The 24,001-nt window shown below is 42.1% G+C and overlaps 1 protein-coding gene and 1 long non-coding RNA gene across 6 annotated transcripts; both read right to left on the reverse strand.

The window, feature by feature from the left end:
* Positions 1-1,261: 1,261 nt before the first annotated feature.
* AMMECR1L (AMMECR1 like) lies at positions 1,262-22,769 on the reverse strand. Of its 2 annotated transcripts, none has more exons than XR_014512032.1 (8): positions 22,293-22,707; positions 20,200-20,311; positions 17,783-18,227; positions 8,679-8,789; positions 7,643-7,757; positions 6,861-6,951; positions 5,891-6,494; positions 1,262-5,057 (listed from the first exon to the last, which is right to left on the reverse strand). XR_014512032.1 is itself a non-coding variant. In XM_083443437.1 (8 exons), the coding sequence occupies exons 3-8, from the start codon at positions 18,187-18,189 to the stop codon at positions 4,946-4,948; spliced, it is 933 nt and encodes a 310-aa protein (XP_083299563.1). In that variant the 5' UTR covers positions 18,190-18,227; positions 20,200-20,311; positions 22,293-22,769; the 3' UTR covers positions 1,262-4,945. The 2 variants fall into 2 exon arrangements, 1 of the variants encoding a protein (XP_083299563.1); XM_083443437.1 differs by having other exon boundaries at positions 5,891-5,987; positions 22,293-22,769.
* On the reverse strand, positions 10,892-17,736 carry LOC310678918. Of its 4 annotated transcripts, XR_014512035.1 has the most exons (5): positions 14,906-15,617; positions 14,632-14,792; positions 12,593-12,683; positions 12,267-12,341; positions 10,892-12,072 (listed from the first exon to the last, which is right to left on the reverse strand). It is a non-coding gene; the product is annotated as an uncharacterized lncRNA (long non-coding RNA). The 4 variants fall into 4 exon arrangements; XR_014512033.1 differs by lacking the exons at positions 14,632-14,792; positions 14,906-15,617 and adding an exon at positions 17,701-17,736; XR_014512034.1 differs by lacking the exon at positions 14,632-14,792.
* Positions 22,770-24,001: the final 1,232 nt, after the last annotated feature.

Here is a 24,001-nt window from a genome sequence, read left to right on the forward strand (position 1 = left end):
ATATTGTGTCTCATGCACGCAATGTGCTTGAGAGGTTTAAATTCAGCTATCAATTGATACAAGCCAGAATTCACATTTTATTTATGTGAATTCACAAATGTTCTCTATTATCCAAGAGTCACACATAAATGAGGAGTCTTTCTGCAATAGCCATGACCACCCTGGCAATAACCAGGCTCAAATTCTGCATAGTAACTCTGAGGCATTGATAATACTCCTGCTGGCTTATCCAGGTCTGTGTTTGAAGCAAAAGTAACATAAATCACAGGTCCTAAATATATATTGTAGCTTATGATGAGAAATTAAGAGTCAAAGAATTTGGACTAGCAGCTTGATGAAACACTCTTTACTCACTTTTAACATGTCACCTTGTTCATTCCTGGCACTGGGGAAGGTGGACACTTGGACACCATACTTTCAGAACTTTACTAGTTTTGAAAAACAAAACTTTCCAGAGCTTGACCAAGTAGAATCCAATTGTCTTATAAGATTAAGTGCTTTAAGGGATAGAATAATCTATTAGAGAATGTTTGATTCTGAATCAATGCAGCAGCAGTAAAGCAGAATGTATCCTTCCATTAGAAGCATTACTGCTCATTCTGCACATCAGGACAGGTAGTGGTACTTGTCTTCAGGCCAAACACCCTCAAGCAAAAAAGAACCGCTTAACACTTAATTGGTATAAAATCACAATAGTCTTTTCCTGTTGGGATTTTTTGGTTGGTATTATCAACTGAAGTTGATCTGGGACTGTTGCTGGCATTCTTTACCAAAACACAAAGGAAATACCTATGGCACTTGCTACCTATTGAGTCTGACAGGCTCAGCTTTCTTTTTTTTACAGATATATTGAGTTAAGATTATTGCTATGCATAATCTAAGTGATACAGAACTGTAAACCCTTTCTCAGCATTTATGTTGCAGCTGTGCTTTTAAAGCACTTTGCATACATAATTTTGGTAAATGTCAATTTCAAAATGACCACCCTGAAATCACTTTTTATCTTCAAACTAATGAGAACAGGCAGTTCACCACAACCAGATAAGCATGAACGTTTTAATTTTTTAAAAATACAAGTTCCAATCTCATTACTTCTGAGCATTTCCTAATTTTGTTAAAGAATCCACACTGCTTGCCTTTCAACTTTAATTTTCCTTGTAGGATTAAAAAGAAACAACACAAAATGAATTATTAGTATTAGATTGTAATGTGAAAAGTCAAAATTGACAAAGACACCAATAAAAGAGGAACAAGATAAAAATGTATCCATTACAATTTATTTTCTACAATACTTCATTAGAGGGTAAAGTTCAATGATTTACACCCAGAAGTTATATAGCTAGGAGGCAACCAAGTGTAATAACAAAGAATTGGTCTGACATCTCTGCATTGAAGGTCAAAAGAAATTCCTTGCTTTTAAAGGAAAAACAAAAGAAAAATAACAACCCCAAAATGTCACTCATTTTGGTGCTAGAAATCAAACAAAACAGTACTCAGTCAATGAAGACTGCAATGTTAACAATGAATTGGGGAAAACAATTATGTGCAAAACTTAAAATTTTGGTTGAAATGTACAGATTACTTCGCCTTTATGGTCTTCAGATGCAGTTTTCTGCTGATCTGATATTCTGACCATAAAATCTTTCTGACCAAAATGCCTCTATCAAGATAGGCTCGTTGTCATTATGAAAAGGGGTGGGGGGAACAGTGACTCCAGTGATCAAAGACATTATCTGCTGGAGAGAAAAAACAAAAACAAAAACCATACACTAAAGATACATGGCTGCAGCAAGGAAGATTCCCAACTACAGTTGTCTTGAAATAAACCCATCTAGACCAAAAGGCACTTGCTTGTAGCTAAGGATGAGCCAGTTCCCAATCAGACCAGAAGACTATTGCTAAGGTCTTTATACAATCCTGCTACTCACTAATCAGCTGAAAAATACAACTGGTTACGGCTCCAGAACAGGCGGTTCTCTTTTTAGCTATTTTGTTGGTTCCCACATCGCTCAAATATCAGTGTTGGCTCATCTTGGTGCATTACTGCTATGTATGAGCCAGATATAGTGTCATCTTCTGCAGACGACTTATTCTACCCCCATACATTTTGCAGGAATGACACACCTAACACACTTGTTCAAAGATACTGTAACTGAACTCCATTATGAGACCAATGCTGAATGTACCCATTTCTCAGGACTATTTCGTGCTTCATGGCCTGCTTGCTGTTCCACTTAGTACAAGAAAACACCACAATCCAACTTTAACAGAGGCATTTCCATTTATACAGACTAGGTGGTTGGATGGAAATAAGGGCAGGGAATGAGACCACCTCTCACTCCAAAACCAATTTAGCTTACTTCAGTGAAATGGTTAAATTAAACCAAGTAGGTCAAGTCACTCCTAAAAGTCTGTTCTTTAAAATGGCAACTAAGGTCCCCACCTGGCTCCTGAACTCCCACACCCATTAAAATGAAACCAAATAATTAACACTATACACTGTTGAAGACACGTAACAGGGCAAACATTTTTTTTAAAAAAAGCAATATTGAATAGCCTGGCACTATATGCCTGCATGACCAGTCTCACCGAATGTGCTCAGGGGTGAAAGATTAGCACCATTTTTTTTTCCTTTTTGCTTTTAAAAAAATCTTTACAATTTAAATTCTAAAGTAGAACACTTGAATAGTAATTAGTGTAGCCCTATGTTTCAATACTGTCTGAGAGCAGAGATGGATGGCATGACCACAGCTGAACTCTCCTCTCCCATCTACAATCTCCCATCAGTCCAGGGCACCTGGAACATTAACTACAAATCACTCTAATTTGTAAGAAGACTGATTTATTCTCAGTAGCAGGAAATCATGAAACAGTCCCTTCACATTCAAACACATTTCATCATCATTAGAAGGGAAAAAAGTGGTAATCCATACAAATGATCTGATACAAAACCAAAGCTGGGGCAGTACTGCAGATATCTGGAATATGAGCTCCTCTCTCTCTCATTCCCACCCATAACCATCTAGATATGTGTTCATTGACAAGCAAAATTCCAAGGTTAGGTTTTCTTCTGAGACAGGAGGAATAGTGGTAGAAAAATAAGTAATTTGGAGGCTTCCTAGATTCTCTGAACAGTCCTTTTGCCAGGAAGATAATATGATTGCCCTCTTCTAGCCAGCAGTTCACGTTGATGCAACCAAGCCAGATACTGGCAAATATTGCTCACCAGTTCATATGGGCTATTCATGTCTACCTCTCCAGTAATCCAACATCTATTCAGTCTGCCTTTGAGGCTTTGCTTCAAGATAGAAGGCATTAATCTCCCCTCACCCTCCCCACCAGGGCAAGGTTCATTCACCAAGAATCTGGAAGCTTGCATCCCACAGTAAAAGATAATTCCCAGATAATTCCTGGCTTCCAATAAGCCTTCCATAAAAGCTACTGTCCTTACACATACTGCATATAAGGTATCAAATTCTCATAATGCTGTGCTCTCCACCTGTATTTTTTTAAATCTATCAATGCTGATTACCAAGATTTCCTCAAGTCCTGCACTACCATTTTCTAGTCCCTGTGGATTCATTTAAGAATGCCTGCATTCATGATAACACATAGTGACTCACACAGGAGAATTAGGATCGTTGAATGGGAAAAAAGAGCTTTCCAGTTATGATTTGATGTACCGGCTATTCAGCAACAACAGGAAGGGCAATTTTAAAATCCACAGGATAGTTAAACATGGTTGTGAGTTAACTTTGCGGGGGTGGGTTGGGGAGGTATGGGTTGAAAATATTCCTTAGGTTCCAGTTCTAAGTACACTTATCTGGAGGCTATATACTTTAAAATCAATCTGAATGACTTCCAATTATATGTATCTAGTATTGAAGCACCAGTGCAGCGATGGCACTTATATTAGATAACCACTTAAAGGCTAACATTTACTGTGTATTTCATTACCTGGATATCAGGGTCATGCTAAATAAAACTGCTGCCAGTTAAACACAGGTCCCATGGAGTGTTTCCTATACACAATTTTCACGTCCTTTTTGAATTGCTTTCACGATGGCTTTGTGGGGAATAATATCAGCCCCAATCCAACAGCAGACCATGCTTCTTGTATTTCAAGTTAGAAACCCAGGGAAAAACCCCAAAGGAGAGGGAGATTGTACTTCCAGGAGACAAGGAAACGCAAGCTACTCCCAAACATAACCCAGAACAGTTCGCCTTCATTTATGCATTACTGTGCTATCTAGTGGGCTACTTTCCTTCTTTGTCAAAACCAAGAGCAGCTAGATGTGAGAACTGAACCCTCCTGGATTTGTGCAAGCAGTAAATTTCATCTGCAGTAAATTTTGTATCCCCTTTCAATTGCCATCTTCTGCGAAGAGGAGGAGGGAGGAATCTCTGCTGACATACATCCTTGTAACGCGTCATGTCATCTGCTCGCCTGGGGTGTATAAGGACTAATCAGCTCATGGTAGATAAATATCAGAGGTTAAAAAAATTAAAAATAACCTAAAAATATGTTGTTGTACTCCGTTGCCCAGACTGCCAGGAGAACTCTCCTACTTAATCAAGGGGGCTGTCACAATTAACAACTCAAATGAACACAGTGCAATTTAACACACAGAGCAATCTGAAGCGGTACTGCCGTTCCTCAAGGTTCTCTCTACCCAACTGCAACTGTTAGTCTTGGAGCCTCAGTCCAACTGAACCCTCATTCTGAAGGAAGGATGAGGAAAGGCATGGGCCCCTGAAGTTCAGTTGCACTCACTGGTATCCCCCATCCCTCAGTCAGCTGGAAGGCAGACTTGGCAACGGAAGCTAGCATCATAAAATGGTGCAGTAATAGAAGTAACTGGACCAGGAAGAGGAGGCATCTGCCCCAATGATGTCATAGCCGTTAGTGGTAGCTGGGGGGCGGGACTGGTCATGCAGCCTTGTGTCAGGAGTAATGATTGTAGAGGGGCGGGGCATGAAGAGTGCCATTCTGAAAACAATGCTGACGAGAAGCCATGTATTCTGCATAACTGATTGTCACCTTCTCACTGCGGTATCTGAAAGAAAAAAGCATTGGATCTTAAAAAAAACCAAACATTTGTCAACGAAACAAAGTCAGCAAATCACCAACAGCTGTATTCGGAATTCTGTTGTAGCAACAAAAATTGTTTAACCTTTCAAATTATTTATTTCAATTCCAGCTTAATACGGATGAGGCCCACAATCCACAGGGGCTCAGTAGTCATTGCCGACTGGAGCCCTTCTAAATGGCTGCAGAGTGATGGCAGGTCCTTCTCTTCACTGCCAGATCCCTCACTCACTCATTTCCTCTGTGCTTGCTTCGTCTTCCTATTTGCCTAAATCTGCTGGTAGCAGAGGTGAGAAGCAGGAGTGGCTTCCATTTGCTTCCTTATTCCCTCCAGGCATAAGGAGCTGGAAGTGGATGCTGCATCTCGTCTTGCTGCCTAACCATCACACCAGTGGGCCCAAAAAGGAAGCATACAAAGGAGGAAATGGTAACTGATGGCAGAGAAAAAGAAAGCAGCCACCACTGCCAGCAGTGGGGAGGAGTGTGTCCCAGCCAGCCCAGTAACCTGGGTGTGTGTGTGGGTGTGTGAGTGTGTGCGTGCGCGTGTGCACATTGCCCAGGCAAAACCAAAGTTGGCTCTGGCAGCCAGTATTTGTTATTGTGAAAATTAAAAGCAACAATTTAAATACAATGACTGAACAAAACAACAAGGTTTAGGCACCACTGTTGGGGGCAGTGAGGAAATTCAGAAAACTGCAGAATCTGGAGCACAAAGAGCAATCTTAAAACTTACCATCAGCAATGAAAGTAGTAATGACTTTAGTTGCTGACAGCTACCAAAAAGTAAAATATGTCATTTACCTGGTGAGTTTAATAGTTTTCCTAAAATCATTGGTAATTGGAGCCTTAAAACCACCTTTCCTGAGCAAGGAGTCTATTGTCTGAATCTGATCCCAATCTGTTAAAAAAAAAAAAAAGCAAGCAGCAGTGAACTAAATACAGGCTCATTTCAAGAAAAAGGGATAGGCTCTCAAAAGAAAGATAAGCAAGTTCAAATTACTGTTCCAACTGTTCCAACAAATTCAGTTCCAACTGAAAACAACAATTTAGTCAACAAAGTCATATGACATTTCCAATTATCCTATTTTAGTCATATATAGCAATCAAGTTAGTCACATTTTCAAAGTAAGACACAGCTGCACATCAAACACAGTATAAATCCACTACTCTCCAGTAATGGTGCAGTGCGGAGACCTGATTTAATGAATTACACTTTGGTCTTTTGACTCAATTCCAGGAGGAGATGTGATCCTCTGAATGGTGGAAGAAATGTTTTGAACAATTACAGTGGTGGAAACTGCTGCATTCTTCAACTGTTGTCCATGTTTGCAGCACAAAACTTAGTGCTGAGGGAGGATAGAAGGGTCATCTGACGTTGTGCTTGTGCTTGTGTGATCAGGTGAGGCTGAAGAGGAAACCCACACACAATGTTGAAAAAAACCTCAGAAGGGGAAAACCTGATTCAACAGTAAACTAAGCCAGGCATTCATTATGGCAAGGGGATGGGGGGAAGAACACCAAAGTCTCAGCAGTAATAAAGAAAATTGCTTTTAAGACATGGTTGGTCTTAGGGGGGGGAAACATGTGCCATTGAATGAATAACTAGCACTGTACCCTTTGAGCATTTTAAAGGGCAGATTTTTAAAATAATTCAGCCATAGATAATTAATGGCTTTAGGTGACCTCCACAGCTGCTGTATAAGCCAAAATCCACAATCCAAATCCTGATATTTAGACCACTTTCCTTCAGTGTAGATTGTTTCAAACTCACCTTGTTCCTTAGCAACCTCAGGTAAATATGTTGCTGTGCGTTTGACACCTTTCTCATTGATGAACTCAATTCTGATTCCATGGATTCCCACCTAGCAATGGAAACATAAACGTCAACTGAGATGTAGTTCCTGTAACAATGTACAAAACATTTTCCAGCTGCCATGCATCCTACCAGCAGTCCAACCTTGTCAGGATAAAGGCCTCCACCTTGCTTCCATTTCTTGCATCTGCGATATCTTAAGTCATTTCCTAGGACAACTATTGTGTACTGCCATCTCTTTTGGCCCCAGAGGCAATTTCTCCAAGGCAGACCAAATTAATTAGTTTCAGCAAGCCCCACTATTTCAAAATGTAAAATATATGTCCTTCACCCCATATGCCACTATAACAGTATGGTCTTATGCTTGTTACACAGAAGCAAGTCCCAAAGCATTTAATGAAATTTACTTTCATATAAATGTGCACAGGATGACCCTGAACAGTACAATCCTAATCATGTCATGAACTTTGATGGGACTTCTGTTGAATTCAGTTAAGTGGAATTAGGACTGCAATGTTAGTCTAATAATTATCTTCCCTTCTCATACGCTGAACTGAAGTAATATTGATATATTATTCCACTTTTGCATTCTTTGTCAGTCTTCCATCTTTCCAACCTCATTTTTCTAGCTATATAACCACAATCTACCCTGATAATAAAACAGACACATTACCATATACTAACCCGAACCCAAATGGTATGAGACAGTGATGCAGAGATCCAAATGCACCTGTTCTCACCTCCCAATCCAAGTAGTCAGTGGCATCCTCAAAATTAGTGAGGAGGGAGACAGAGCAGAAAAGTTTAGGCAGCTCCTCACGAGTCAGGGGTGGAAACCTGCTGTCCTTAAGTGCACTATAGAAGGTGAACACACACACAACCAAAAGCAAGCACATTAAGGTTTAAATCAAGCATTTTCTTACATTTGCAGCCTCATTTCATCCCAGGACAAGGGACATCACTTTAGGTCAGAACAGGTTTAAGCACATTACATGGAGAATTAAATAAAATACAGAATGGAACACCAGATAAACCAAAGGTAGAGCCATGCACTAAGATTTCTGTCTATGACTATTACAATGATGAAATGGGAAGAGATTGAAATGCTTCCCCAAAACACTCATATTCTGCCAAGAACCCAGACAAACTGGATTTGATGCTAGTAGAGAATACCTTGCCTTAGTAACGAGCATGCCGTTAACCTTATGCATGCTATTGATCACAATGAGGCTTCCTTCTGGCTCAAGCGAACTGGCCACCTAGTGACGTGGCTGCCTATCTCAGCAGCAGGGCTGCTGCCTGCCATTCGGTTCTGCTTTGCAGCCTTATGTCTTCTTCCAACCATATTCCCCCTGGGGGAGGGGTGCTTTTGCAAAGTGGGTGTGCACCCTTGAAACCCCCATCATGGGTAAAAACAATAAATAAACCAGTAACTCACATTGTGCCTGTAGGTTATAGGAATCCAGTGCACTGCTAATCAAAGTACTGCTAGAACATGCTTGCATCCAAAACTGCTACTTTACATACCATGCTTTGAAGATGGTTTTTCAGCCCCAAACAAAAGAATGCAGTGTACCGTTTAACTGAGAGCCATAGTACAATATGCAGTCAGCTACAACAGTGACTCCTCAATTCTAATTTTGGGGAGCAGAAAATTCTGGTGGAGAACATCTGCCTGAGCAGCAGGATATACATGATGCCTCAGACAAGACATAGGAAATCACAACATGGCCTGGTTTCCCATCAGACGTGAGGCAGTATGGATGATGTCTTTACCTGGTTAATGTGTATTCCCTGAGTCCTGAGTGAAGATTCATGGCAGAGAAAGTTCCGATGCAGCCCCGAAGTCGCTTGTCTCGCCCTGTCTTCCATGTCACAAAGAGTGGACTGAAAATGCATAACACAAAAACTCCATCTTCAAATAATTCACTACTACACCATTCCTGATAGGTGGCCATCCAGCCTCTGAGAAAACAGCTCAAGCTGATAGGAAGTTATTTGTTCAGGTCCTACACTCTGAAGCGGCAAAAGAATAAATTTGCTGCACCTTCTATGCGATAACCTTTCAAATATTTTAATATTACCTCTTAATAATCTCTTTTCCAGGTTAAACCACCCAAACCCTTCACACTTTTATTACAAATTAATCGTTGTCCACAAATGTGGAAGACCTTCTTAGGTGGCTGTGAGGCCTCTCCATAATAAACTTTTTTTTTTTATTCTTACACAACTAGCATATGTCTCAAATTTGTTTTTTGGGGGAACATGGTTGGGTAGGGGATAGATAACTCTTGTGACTCCTGGATGAAGCTGATTATCTGGATTCATTTTGATCTGGTTTCTAGTAGTCTTGGGACAAATCTGCTTTTAGGACAAGGCCTTTACTGTAGTCACCCTTGAACTCTGAAATGTTCAGTTTTCTTATCTTTGTCTTCTTTCCAAAGGCAGTACTTTTTGAGAGCTATGCCCTCTGCTGTTTTATTTGAGTATTTTGTATTTTAGCTTAATAAAGGTTGCTCTGAATAGATACAGATCCCACCAGTAAAAATACAGTAAATAATTAAGTCACAAACGTTGGGATGCAGCCCCCACGTTATCTCAACGAGGATAACTCAAGAAATAATCTTGTGGCACCTTAAAGACTAACAAATATATTATGTCATAAACGTTCACAGACTACAGTCCACTATCAGATACATGAAGTGATATCCTGGGTTGCAGGTAGATAGATAGGTACACTTTCAAATCTCTTCTAGCATTTTCATATCTCTCTTTCCCCAATGCATACAAAATTGGAGATAACATTTTCTAACCTCAAGTGCTAACTACAGTACCAATAATGTTCCTTATTTTGCATATAAAGCTTATGCTAAAAGACCATAGTATTCCCTGCCTCAATTCTGAAAGTACTTAAGTCACATGCAGGCAGTGTGCAGGATGACAAATTGCTACTCTAGTACTGAGAATGCCTAACTCAGTTACTGCTCCAGCCACAAACCACTGAGTAGAACTTATAAAGCAGTATAAGCAGGGTTCCAAGTGGCATCTCATATGGAGGCTAAAAGAATATACGATGGGCCACAATGAAAGAACAAATCAGAATAAAACTAAAAAAAAAATACATCCATTTTTTTCTGATTCAATTATAAGTATACACTTCCCCTGATATGGTCCCAATCCAAGCACCCCTCTCCACAGCTGTTATTTGCCCCAGATGAGAACTGTGATTGGCATATCAGGATTGGGACTGTGGCTGGGGAAAAGGATTTTTTTTGGCTTTGGGCTACTAAGGCATTTGATAAATTTTCAGTAGGCTGGTTTGCACGTAATGCTAAACCATGGTCTATTAAACCATAACCTAGCATTATGTGTAAACCCTGGCTAGCAGCTTAACCATGGTTTGTTTACTGCCAACAATGATTTAAAGCTGTATTTTTTTATTGGCTTCTAAAACTTGATTTGTATTAACTATGGCTTGGTGGTGTGCGTAAACCCAGCACCCCTCCTAAATCACCGCACCACAAATCCTCACCAGGCTACAAAGGCATGACAGAAAGAGCAGCCGGGGGGGTAGACACCAAACTTTGGAGAAACTAGTCATGATTTGTTTGACCTATGAGACTTGTGGTTCATTAAACAAACTATACCTGAGTGTTATGTGTGCACCAGATAAGAGCAATGGATCCAAAGATCAGACCTGGTTTTCCAAATGAACTTGCAAATCTCTTGAGCGGATTCAGCTTTGTAGTTGAATCTGAACAAGTTGCAAGAATTGTGATATGCCCAAAAAAATAATAGGGTGCAGAATGGATAAAAATCTGGATATTTCTAGAATTAAAAAATTAGCAGGGAAATGCTAACAATTTAATAGAATCCCACTAACAATTTAATAGAACAAAATCCCACTCAGTGTGTACAGAAATGTAATCAAAATAATTTTTTATCTTAAAAAATACATTTCAATTATACTATTCCTTTTTTTTAAAAAAAAAAATACCTAGTGTACAATGCAGACAAAAAACATGTTTATGTTGAAAGAACCAAATTCTACAACAGTGTAATATATTTGTGAGAAACAACTGAGAGACAACCAAGTACCAAGCCAGTTTTTTAGTTCACCAGATGTTTTCTCCAGGATGGATATTAAGCAAATAACAACTAAAGAGTGTGTGCATGTGTGAGAAAGAAAGCAAGATGAAAAAGCTTGTCCAGTTTAAACAGATTTAAGATGAAATGGAAGTGCTTTGTGTATGAGCTAAGCAAGGCTGATGGACTGTTCATACTGGAGTAGTCAATATGCCTGGCCTTTCTCAGTCATGTCAGATGCAAGAGCAAGGAATAGACAGAATTAGAATCCATTTATATCAGGAGCATATGGACTACATAAGGAACCCATACCCTGCCGAACAGCTGAAGGAACACAGGAAGCTATCTTATAACATGTCAGACCATTGAACTGCCAAGTTCATTACAGTCTTTAATGGCAGGCAACAGCTCTTTAGGATTTCAGGCAGGGAGTCTTCCCCAGCTCTACCTGGAGATCCCAAGAACCTTCTGCCTGCAACTCCAATGCTCTACTACTCAAGTATGCAAGGAGTTCCAGATTCAAGCCACTGATATAGCCTCTCAGCAGTCACTGTTGAGAGATGTTCAGACTGGCACACCTGAGTAAGTGCTGTGTCATCCAATCAGGGAAAATGCTGAATTGATCGGCATAATTAGCTAGCTGCTGTTTACTGTACCAGACCTCATCATGTATTTTGCCCTCGGTGCCAACTGACTGCTTCACTTACTGTAGTAATCAGGCCATTTGCAAACTCTGAGGAGCCTACCCACTACCTTCATTTGAGCATGGAGCCATTACAGACCCTGAGCTCTAATAATAAGCCAACCCTTTCCAGGTCAGAGTTCCCATCTTGAGACCAGTGAGAACTGGCGGATGGGATTAGTGCCATCCACACTGACAAAAAACAAAGACACCTGTTGCTGCAAATGAAAACTTTTATTGCACAGTATCAGATATTTCAATTTACAGAATCTCACTTTTTTACAAGGTAGCTGGATTGACATATATGGCTAGAATCACAATAGTCGTAACTGCTGGTCTTGCTTTAGGCTTCACTTGAGATCTGCATGGCACTGGGGGTGGAATGTGTCCTGTTCTCTGCACCTGGAAAATCGAAGAGATAAACGGAGAGCACTAAAGTAATAGTCAGCATAGTCTCTGGAGCTATATGTGTAATAGGTGTTTGTGAAGAGGCTATTTGAGTGAGTGCTGTCACCTAGGTGCTCATCCAATACCCTCAGCCTTAACCTCCCTCCCTCTGTTGAGTGAGAAAGTGTAGAAACTGAGACAATACCTACCTCTCTTTTAGGGAGTTACAACAGAACTCTGGGTACTGCATTTGTCCTGTTCCATGTGTCCAGACTGTCACGATCCTGTATGAGAAAAAGAATCATGAGCATGTGTTAATGGTTAGGGTCTGTCCTTCATTAATAGTGTTTTCTTGCATATGGGGGTTTCATGGCTACCAGGGCACCCCTTTCTGCATGTTTAGCCTTGTGCTTCTTTGTAAAGGTGTTTCTAGGTATGACGAGAAAAAGGATCTTTCCACCAATATAGGTTAGCCAAGATATAGCAAGGTTGCACTAGTTACACTTTGAAAAGATTCCCCTTTCCCCTTGCTTACCTCTTCAAGGTGCTTTGTTCTTGCATCCTTGGCTACAGATGAGAGGTGTTGTTGGCTGCTTGTGTCCTGAGGCGATATACCTGTATGGGTTCTAAGACAACAAGTATCGGCAATGTGTTCTGAGTCCAGATGTTCATGACAAGTGCTCCCTTTCTTTTATGTCAGGTGCTTTTTCTACATAGTTCCCATAACCAAAGTTCCCCCTTAATGCGGGAACCAAAGCTGTACAGCTCCGTGCAGCAAATGCTATCATCTGAGTTATGTTTGGGTGTTAGATGTTGGTAGGGATGTGCTGTGACTAAATGCAAACTTAGTTTGAATCCTATACTATGCCAGGGCAGAGTAGGGTAGTTTCTTGGTCTCCATTGAGCTTAATGGGTTAACTGAGTTATGACTTGCACCTCTTTTGTTGGTGTAATCATGGAATTGTAGAGTTGGAAGGCACCTCCAGGGTCATCTAGGCCAAGCCCCTGCAACGCAGGATGCCAGGCTGATGTACCTATAGTAGACACAGGGGGTGTTTAGAATTTGACACCACTCCTATCCTCCCATTCCACCATCCAGTTTTGGCTCCTCCAGTGACAGAGATGCACTTGCAACGATAAAAGCACTGCAGAAAATTTAATAATAAATAAAATCTCAAAACGCTAACTGATTTCATGAGGAGTAAGCCCCCGCTAAGTACTCCTCGGTAAGTGTATTTAGGATCTTCTCTATTCCATCTTAAATGTTCAGTTGCAGACATGAGCTCTCTCATCACAATCATCAACATCTTCCCCCATCCCTTTTGACTTAATATCCAGTCTGAAAAAGAGATCTGGTGAACCTGAAAGCTTGAACACTACCTTTGGGATATTTCGGCTGGCCTAATAAATTATACTACTGTAAGTTCAGGTATTGTTCATACCAACAAATCTGCCATGCCTATACTTAGAAATCTGAAACTGTATCCATGACCCTTCATCAAAGAAATTGAATCAACACTTGTTTTTTAATGCAAAAAACAAAGCCACACAGGGAACAGGTCTGACTTTTGAAGTCAAGTATTAAAATAATGACACAATTGGTAAAATGTTTTATTTAAATGTGTAGGATTCTCCTGGACCCAAGTACCAGTAAATCATTACAGGTACTACCATCTAGGAGGCATCATCTGGTTATTTAGGTTGGAAGAATAGAGAGATGTTGGAAGAATAGAGAGATGTATTAAAGGAATGCAAATTCCAGTACAGTACAGCTTTATCAAGTGCTGAAAAGACAAGCTTCTCCTAAGTCACAAATATTCAGGAGGTTATTTCAAGTTCTAAATATTTGTGACTAAAATGAAACCTCTTGCAACCAGCAATGTTCCCCAGGAGAGCACCTGAGCAATAAACCAAGCCTTCCCAAACCCAATGCCCTTTTGATGTTGCTGGGGTATATTTCCCATCAGTCACAGCTAGCATGCCCGATTGTAAGGATAATGGGAGTTTTAATCCAACATTATCTAGAGGACACCAAGCTGAAGAAAGCTGGAATATGTAGTGCTATCTCCCTCCACGTGTTGCCTGCTTTTTCATCTTAGAGGGAGAAGTCGAACTCTATGTAGTTGACTCTGTACAGCCTTATGTACACAAATAAGAGAGGCAATCAGGGTTGCCAGTTCAGTATCACACTGCACAAGAGTTTATCGGCTAGCCTTCACCAACTTGGTGCCTTCCAGGATTTCTATCAGCCCCAGCCCGCATGATCAATGGTAAGAGATGATGGGAGTTGTAGCTCAAAACATCTGGAGGTCACTAGGTTGGGGAAGGCATTCTGCGTTAAGAGTCTTTGGCCTTTAAAGCAGAAAACAACACACACAGTCTGACACAGCAGAAGCATATCACACTCTCTGCTGGCATGTCCTTGGGCAGACTGATTAACTTGGCTGCTGTATTCAGATTCCCACTACCAGGGAGATGATTAGCCCAGCATTCAGTCAGCCTTCTTGATATATTACACACATCAAAACTACAGGAAAAACAAAAGAAGTGACAGAGTGCACAGCTGGTACATACTAATTTCTGGATAGACGAGATCAGATCAGGTTCCATTGATCAGCAGTCTAGAAGTGACTAATCCACTTCAAAGAGGCTCTAAAAGCACCATAAGGGTCATGGATGGATGGTCACTTTGGTTCCAAGCATGTTGTTATCAGAAGACTGTACACTGGACAGTTCTGGAGAGAGGGTGTGAAAATTTTAGTAATCCTTTTGATTGATCTTGAGTTAACTGCTCCAAACTTTTACAGGTAAGAGCACAGATTAGCTGGTAAGAAGCATTGTTACCCACCTGGTGGTAACTCCTGATCTTTAAGATGCCACTTCATCAGGATGCCCCTTTGTGTTGCTATTTGATAAACTATTCCAAAGTTCTGTTTCCCTCTCAACAGGGGTCTGAGTATGTACAGCTAGGCTGCACACACAAAAAAAGTGAATACTAAAGATAGAATGACCACATCCACTTTCTGTTCCTGTGCTAATTCCACAGGCACAAATCTCTGGAAGAGAAGGGAGGGCAAATCAGGGGAGCCAAAATGAAGGGATGGCTCAAACAACACGAGATTTCTCACTCTCAAGAAAAACTAACTCCAAATTCTAGGGTTGAAAAAATGCTTGTTTAGTCTAATCAAAAACTCTGGACTTTTACTCGCTGACTTTCTCTCTCTCCCCCACCCCCCATAATTTCAACATACTACTACAGTATGGCTATAAAAATTAAACTCAAATTCCTATGAATGTGCAGCAAACTTTTGATACTGCTCCTCAATGGGGAAGATGTAAGAAATCAGCATTTTTCAACACTAGCTTCCAGATTATAGGAACTTAGGATAATGTGATTTTTCTAGCCAGTTTATCCAGATTTGTACCACAGAAAGCACAGGCAAAGACACTCATTCTGATATGCCTGCAGATGTGATATAATGTGATATTACTGTGATAATGCTGGGTTTCAATGATCACCTTCAGAAATATATATTTCTATTTTTAGCTGTATTCAGATGATCATAAGGTAAAGGTAAAGGTACCCCTGCCTGTACGGGCCAGTCTTGCCAGACTCTAGGGTTGTGCGCTCATCTCACTCTATAGGCCGGGAGCCAGCGCTGTCCGCAGACACTTCCGGGTCACGTGGCCAGCGTGACAAGCTGCATCTGGCGAGCCAGCGCAGCACACGGAACGCCGTTTACCTTCCCGCTGGTAAGCGGTCCCTATTTATCTACTTGCACCCGGAGGTGCTTTCGAACTGCTAGGTTGGCAGGCGCTGGAACCGAACAACGGGAGCGCACCCCACCGCAGGGATTCGAACCGCCGACCATGCGATCGGCAAGTCCTAGGCGCTGAGGTTTTACCCACAGCGCCACCCGCTTAATAAACCAAGATATGAATAAAGCTGGTACCAGTGCAAGCAGACACTTCCTTCATTGGTGTTTCTGAATGCAAGGTACAAGTCTTCAATTAGCAACAGTGTCCATCTCTTCCAACTGGGAACTCCCACAACCAGGTTCAGAACAAGCCAAGATCTTAAACCAACTGCCAACAACAGTTTGATTTTCTGGCTTGTTCCTGACTTGGTAATCATAGTTTTACAGTTCAGACAAAATGAGAAAAAATGGTTAACGGATGATATCCACTTTGTGTTCAGGTACACCATAAAGGGCAAGTTGCATGCGTGGGTAAAATTTTGGGGCATATCTTGGCTTATTAACCCAATATATAATTGTCCAGACTGGACCAATCTGTCTGTAGAGAAAATAATGCAGGAAAAGTGATCAATCACTATTTCCCCAGCAAATATATTGGCTTAAATCTCAAGTTATCAAGCTTCTGATTTTTTTTGGGGGGGGGGGATTTTGGATCCCTTAAAGTCATTTATCTCTCAATACATTTCCTAGGAAAATAGAAGATTTCAGACCATGAGTCAAGACCAACCCTGATCATGCAGAGCCAATGGTGGCTGGCCTATGGCTGGGAAGCATAGTTTTGTTTTTGTTTTAAAAGACAGCTATGTGGGGCAAATACTCTTTACCAAAAAAATAATCATGTCATGGTTCAACAAAATTCCAGTGAAATCTGCATTAGAGGCAAATGATCTAAATATTTGAAAAACACAATCTAAGCTAAGAAGTGCTAAGAAGACACGAGTTATCTTTTCAAGGGCGGGATCCAAATGCGGGAACAGCCATGCTACTTTTGAAATATCTGCTTCACCCTTGGCTCTAGCAGGCAGCCACATATTTTTTCTGTTGGAGACTCACAATATTTACATCACTCAAACAACAAGTTAGAGCAAAAATTGGAATGGCGTTCTAGGGGAGCAAATTCCAATCTCCTTCATAATATTCTTAAAGAGCTGCCATTTAATAAGTATAAGGTATATCATGCACTGCATAACCTACGCCACACTAAGCAAGGCTACCTCCTCATTCCATTTCACTTCAAACCTCTTCTAAAAGCTGTTTTCCTGCTTCCTAGTTCCCCAATTATAACCTTTACACCAAATGCAACTTTTCTCAATAATAAAGAATATGTCATGTTATAATGGAGCCACTTACAAATTATGCTGTGCAAAAGTGAAGATTCTCATTGCAACAAAGAAAAATATTGAATTTGATATTGATATTGTAAAGTATATATAACACAGCTACAAAGTATCAGACTTCAGTATAAAACACTACCCTTCTCTGTTCTTTTAAGGATGGAAAACAGACCCCTCTGATCTCAAGTCTGGTTAATACCGACTGTGGAGTAGCATTAACTATGGATAAGATGGGTGTCATGATAAACCTTTACCATAAGGCTTGCTTTGGCTGGGGAATTTGCATTGGAGAAGCGAAGGAGCATTATATCCTTTGGCCTGCTCCCAATCCCTTAACCTTCTTTAGTTACTGAGAGTGCTACAATGTCAAAGGCCCTGTAAGATCCAGTGCTTGAATATGCGCCCCGTAGGATGCGCATGCCCATTTTAAATGTTTGCCTAATATAGATCAATCTACCTATGCTTCCACCATTTAAAACAGTTTCATTTCAAATTTTATGTCATCCTACAAACATCAAAACAGCACTGCAGAATCCTTCTTAACAGTTTACCTGTGTTCCAAATAGCCCTACAACATAAGAACTTTGGATGATGAATTTTCAGTTTCCCTCCCATGCCCATGGATTTACTCACTAGGGGTCATTGGTAAATCGAGGAAGTCTTGGCTGAGGGAAACCATAAAGATGACAGTAGAGTACATCAAAGCAGTAGCAGCACATCTCCGCTGTCACCACTAGGTTTTTGGTGCTGTTGGCAGTTCCATTAGGCCGGGCGAGTGGGCTCAATGCTCCTGAAGTGGGATTCATTCGCGTAATTGGAGAGTTTCCAGGGCATAAAGTCAAATCTGATACGTTCTCCCTTCCATTGCCCCCATCTGCATGCTGGTGGTTCTGAAGAGGACCTGAACTAGAGACTGGCACGGTTGTGGCTTGATTCCCGTGGCTGTGTGTTCCACTTCCAGACAATTTGGGTTTCTTTACCCCACAACAGCCTGCTGCCAACTTGGGCTCAAGTGGAGGAACACAGCGTCTTTTTCCCATCCTGATTCAGCACTTGCTGTCTGGAGTACTGTAGAACCCTGGCAAAACACACAATATGCAACACATAGCATTATACTTAAAGAAAAGCAAATGATAAGGATGTATTTTTTCCACAGTAAGAAAACTCCACCTCTCACATTAAAAACCCGAGTTCCATAAGAAAGCTCACATATGATTGCACAAGACTGGAAAACTAAATAGAAAGCAGACCGATGCGCACAGTTATGAAGACATTTTTTTACAAAGGTCATGTAGACTTTATTTATGAAAAGGAACATTACCGTGAAGTTTGCATGAGCAACATGTGATCCAAAAGTTAAATGTAACTGCAGACCATTTGCGTATTTTAGTACCTCATACAGCTACAGGAATGGAGAGTAGTCCTCAACCTGGACTATCTTTGCATTAAGGCAGAATGCTGCTAGATAAACCCAAGAAAAACATTCCAGATGTGCTCAGTGACATCATCACACATACAATTGGTTGAACGGCCACAGTGCTACAAAGTGCTCACTGTATGCTTGCAATTTTAGTTTGCTTTCAACCTAGGGTTTCAGTTCACTTGCAAAATACTATGTCCAAGAAGGCCTAAGGCACAGGGAACTGTGAAGTCTTCCAGATATTGAAAATATTCAGTTTAACAAACTTGGCCTTTTTCTAGAACAAAGGCTGCAGCCATTTCACTATCTTCTAGATGTGCAATCTTATAACTTAAAGGCTATTCTTTCTATCCATCCCTTGCTCACACGTGTCTCGGGAAAATCTAATCAGCAGTGATAGTACAAGCTAGCCCCTATACCCACCAGCATGAGACAGGTATATACTGGGGCAAAAAGAGTAGGAGAAAGCTCCCAGTGTCATAAATACTTTGGAGGAAGAAGGCAGTATGCCAATCACGTCTCCTATGCTAGTTATTAGCCTGGTAGAGTCAAGAGGGTGAGTCTTCCTTTCTTGGACATTCCCGTATGCAGGTCTACTGCTGCCACCCTTTCTTAGGAATTAGTGCGATTTGCCCATTATCACTGAAATACAAATAACCACCAAGGAGTTTGATCAAAGATCCCTCTAACAAAACACAGATTACAGATAGAAATGAGACCTTCAGCCTTAGATTTTGAACTTTCTTGCATGTTACTATCTTAAATTCAAATTAAAAACGGAACAGGACAATTTTCTCTGTTGAGTGTAGGCCTCAGTCTTCTTTACATAAAGAGAATGTTGAAACCAATGCCCTTGCATTGGTTTGGGGCTGAAAAGTGTTAGTTATAAATGGAAGGTTATACAATGGCTATGAAAAAGGAGGGAGAATTCTACAATTGTGGCTGCACCTGTGTCAATGGCCTAGTCAGCATGCTGGCCAGAACTGCAACACAAACCTAGGCACATTTACTCAGAAGTCAATCCAAAGCATGCACAGAATGTATGATATTTGCAAGGGATTTTATAAGAAAATTATTATTCCATATGTGCAAATGGTCAGAAAGCAAATGTAGATGAAACTGGCTGGTGCATTTCAGATGCTAACATTTTGTAAATACCAGCAAAGAGAAAGAAACAATTTAACAATGAATCACCTATTCAGTTCTTTTTTTATCCAACAATTAACTCACCATCCTATCCCCACCTGACTACAGTCACCTCAGCATATGGAAAAAGGGTTTTATAGGCAGCGATTTCTTGTAACATTACATCAAATAATTTTATTGCTTTGCTAATTATTGGGTTGAACACCCTATTTCATCTCAGTTTGAGCTCTGTTACTGAAACAGGGCTGCAAAATATATAGGATATTATCTAACCTTGGCATCACTTTGGAACTGGGTGGCAATTGTAAAAAACACACTAAGCTTAGGGGTTGGGGCGGGGTGCAGAAAGAATACAGTAACATTGGAGGTTGTAAGGTGGGTAAAGCTCTCCCCTTTCATATGCTTTTTGGTAATACCAGTCACCAGTATTCGCAGCATCATTGTGCCATAAGTTTCAACACATTATGCTTGAGATAATACTTACTGAAAGCAGAAACCTTGTATTGCCAAGGGGGGAGATGGACAAGTGGAAGGGGAAGCTATTTTATATCTGGAATGAATTTTCTTTTCTCACGGCCCATTCCTGTTCCCCAAATCTGGAAAAAAAACATTCAGGGAAAAAGGGCTATAAAATAATATCTAGGCAAAATTAAACACTGAATTAAGACTGAATCAAAATTAAACACTGAATCAGCTACTAGACTTGCACTACCTCACTACTACTACGACTTGCACTACTAGACTTGCACTACCTAAATGCACTACCTCATTCCTAGTGAAATAGATGGAAAGAGGCATACTAGGTTAACACAGTGTACGAGACACAAAGTAAATGTGGGTTTTTCTATCTTTTCTGTTCTTGACCCAAAGTCCATCTTACTCCTACTATGACATGCACTCAGAGAAACTACTGCTATGAAACCATTGAAAGACAATGTTACTGTATTTCCTTATGGGGTGGGGGAACTTTTGTACAGATAGTGTACAAAAGATAGTGAAAGAAGCAAAATGAAAGAGCTAATACAGGAAGAAATACCCTAGAACTATTAGGTGCAGGGTGCTTGGGCCTTATTTATTAAAATATTTATATACTGCCTTTGGCAGAGGCATCTCAAGGAGATGTACAACAATATAAAATATTATACAAATGCAATCAAAATCATTAAAATACTTTCAGACAGACAATAAGAATATCCTTATAGCATCTTATAATGGCTGGCATCAGTAGCCGGCAAATGTCATGATAAGCAAAGTTTTCAGCACGTGCCAGAACTGCTTTACTGTTGGCATGTGCCTTATTTTGGGGTGGGGGTGATGGGGAGAGACCATTTCATAGCGTGTGGCACCACAGAAAACATACACTTCCAAATGGATGCATGTTGGCATAACCAGGAGAACCTCTACAGATGATCCTCACCAGATATGTACTGTCATCTTAGCTCACTTAGTTTAAGACCACACTGACACTGGGATAGAATACACCAGCATGGCTAATTATCTCCTCTAGCACATCAGCCACACTTGCAGAGAAGATAAAACAGGGGTAGTCTGCTCTGGTGAAGCTGAATAAAATGTTGAAGCCATATCCAAGTATGAGATCCAACTCTTTCACTATTTTAACTCAGACATATACAAAGCTGATGGCACTGATAGCGTTAGAAGGCAGATTACATAGATATAATGATTAGCAACAGGAAGACACAGCAAAGGGTAGACACACTTATTGGAGTAGTCGATGGGGGCAAAACCAGCAGTCAAATGTCTTACGGCAATAGTTTCAGAAAACCATCAGAGCAAGCATATATATTCCAAAATGCACTTTACATCCTAATTCCTAATAATTTACTTCCTAATTCCAATGAACTTTACTTCCTAATTAAGACCACAATCCTACGCTCCCTTATCTGGAAGCAAAAACCCAGCTGGACACAACAGGATGGTACAAATACACAGGACCTTATGGCAAAGGAATATAAAAGACTACAGCCTGCAATCCTAAAAGACACGCTAGGCACCAAGTCCCACTGAACTGAAACGGAGCTTATAGCTGAGTAAACCTGTTTAGGAGCGAAGAGACGACCTACGTGACTGTACTGAATGCAAGAGGAGGACGTGACTAGCCCTGTTCCATAAGCATTTCCGCCGCCGTAACAAGGTATTATGTCTCATTTATCCTCAAAACAGATGTACAAGGATAGCCGGGCTTGCCCAAGGCTACCCAGGCGGGTGAATCGAGAATTTGAACCGGGTCCAAAGCCCCGGTCTGTAGCCGCTGCACCACGCCGGGAGTCGGCGAATAAGTAGGTTGAAGGGCCCCGTGCACGAGCGTGGGGAAAGCAACAAAGCGGGGGGGGGGGGAGAGGCTGCCGAGCAGGACGCGAGGAAGAGGAAGATGCGGGAGGGGGGGGAGATAAGAGGGACGCCCCAGAGTCCAGACCTGAAGAGACAAGGAGCGAGAGCGGCGCAAAGGAGGATGAAGCCCGGGGGGGGTTGAGGGGAATGTGAGGTGAGCCCGCAAGGGGGGGGGTAATATCTGAGCAGCCCCCCCCCCCGCGGGGAGGACGTGAGAGCCCCCACCTTCTCTCTTCCCGGAGCGGAGACGGCTCCCTTCCCCAGTTCGCCGTTTCAGCCCAACCAACGTCGCCGCCACCAGCGCTGCCGCCGCCGCCGCTCCTGCTCTTGCCTCCCCGCCGCCGCCGCCACCAGCGCCGCCGCCGCCGCCGCCACCACCTCGACTGCCCCGCGCTTCATGGAGCCATGGGCCGAGGCGGGCGAGAGCCGGAGAAGTGGACCCAGCGGGGCAGGGGAGGACGAGGCGGCCCGGGGGCGGGGGGAGGGGAAGGGGGGAAACCGCACAGCGAAATCGGAAGAGGAATCCCGGGCTCGCCGCCGGCTACACAGAGAGAGCTGAAGCAAGGCGGCACAGAGCGCAGGTCCTCCACTATCCCGGCGGCCCCTTCGCCGAGTGTGAGGTAATGGGGGAGGAATGTGCACGCCGATCCGCCAGCCTCCCGTCCGGCCCCGCGAGGACCATAGACGCAGCGGGGAGCGCCTCCTACAAAGAAACCATAGATCCTCGGGAGCAGAGGGACTTCCGCCCGCCGACGCCTGATCCGTTGGAGGTGGGGGAGGGTCATGTGAGACCGTGAAGGCGCGAAGGAAACCAATGGAAATAGAAGCCGCCTCTCTTTCCTCCCTGCCCCCGTCTTCTGAGCGAGGGGGGGGGGAAAGGTCTGAATAGGTCACGTGACTCAACGTGCCGCCTGGCCCCCCCCCCCCAATCGGGTTATTTAGACGGAGAAGGAAGCGATGTCTTTCTCCATGGGTTAGAAATGTCGCCTGAGTTCTGTTGTTTATAGCGGGGGTTCCGTGTACTTCTGACGTTCAAACGCCTTGAGTCAGGAGGAGGTTCATTTGAGGTCAAGGGGAATTGGTCTCCAGCAATTGTGCTTACAACTGCAGCCTGAATAGGCACTCCAGTGCGGTGCATGTGGTTGTCTGCTGCAGGCAGAAATATCTCCACACACACAAAGATATTTTTAGCAGCTTAAAGGCCAAAGGATTTATCGATTGATTTACTGTATTTGTAAACAAACAGCCAAGGCAGCTCACACTAAGAATTAAAAGAATCCTAGAAATGTAGGGGTGGAAGGGATCCCGAGGATCATCTTGTTCACTCCCTGCAATGCATGAATCTCAACTAGATCATACATGACAGATGGCTAGGTAAAGGGACCCCTGACCATTAGGTCCAGTCACTGATGACTCTGGGGTTGCAGCGCTCATCTCGCTCTATAGGCCAAGGAAGCTGACGTTTGTCTGGGTCGTGTGGCCAGCATGACTGGTGAACCAGAGCAGCGCATGGAATCGCAGATTACCTTCCTACCAGAGTGGTACCTATTCATCTATTTGCACTTGACGTGCTTTCGAACTGCTAGGTTGGAAGGAGCTGCAGGCCTTACGCGCTTGCATTTTGGTAGTAATCATCCTGAACTCTGGGGATACGTAACTTGGTTACCACCCCACACTGCTGATGGAATATGTCTGTTAGAAAGAAATGCAAGTAATTGCAAAAACTGTTATTAAAATCTGGATAATGTGGGCATGGGGGGAGAAAGGAAAGCATGCCAAGGGCTGCACAAGTCAAGTGGATTGTCTCTAAATGAATTACCTATGTGGTCCCAAGTAACAGCAGCATGAAGTTTGCAACCCTATGCAACTCACTCTTGTCAACCATGTCTGCTCCTTCCACAGTGAGGTGTGGCAGCCCAGCACTATCCTTGCCC

Source organism: Podarcis tiliguerta (genome assembly GCF_965153285.1).
Source record: "Podarcis tiliguerta genome assembly, chromosome: 5".
NCBI lineage: Eukaryota > Metazoa > Chordata > Lepidosauria > Squamata > Lacertidae > Podarcis > Podarcis tiliguerta.

Excerpts from the sequence above, each read along its gene's own strand:
- AMMECR1L (XM_083443437.1), bottom strand. The coding sequence starts at position 18,189 with ATGGGAAAAAGACGCTGTGTTCCTCCACTTGAGCCCAAGTTGGCAGCA. Across the intron at positions 7,758-8,678 it reads AGGGAATACACATTAACCAG|TGCACTTAAGGACAGCAGGT; the intron begins GTAAAGACATCA and ends CACCTTCTATAG. Across the intron at positions 5,058-5,890 it reads AAAACTATTAAACTCACCAG|ATACCGCAGTGAGAAGGTGA; the intron begins GTAAATGACATA and ends TTTTTCTTTCAG.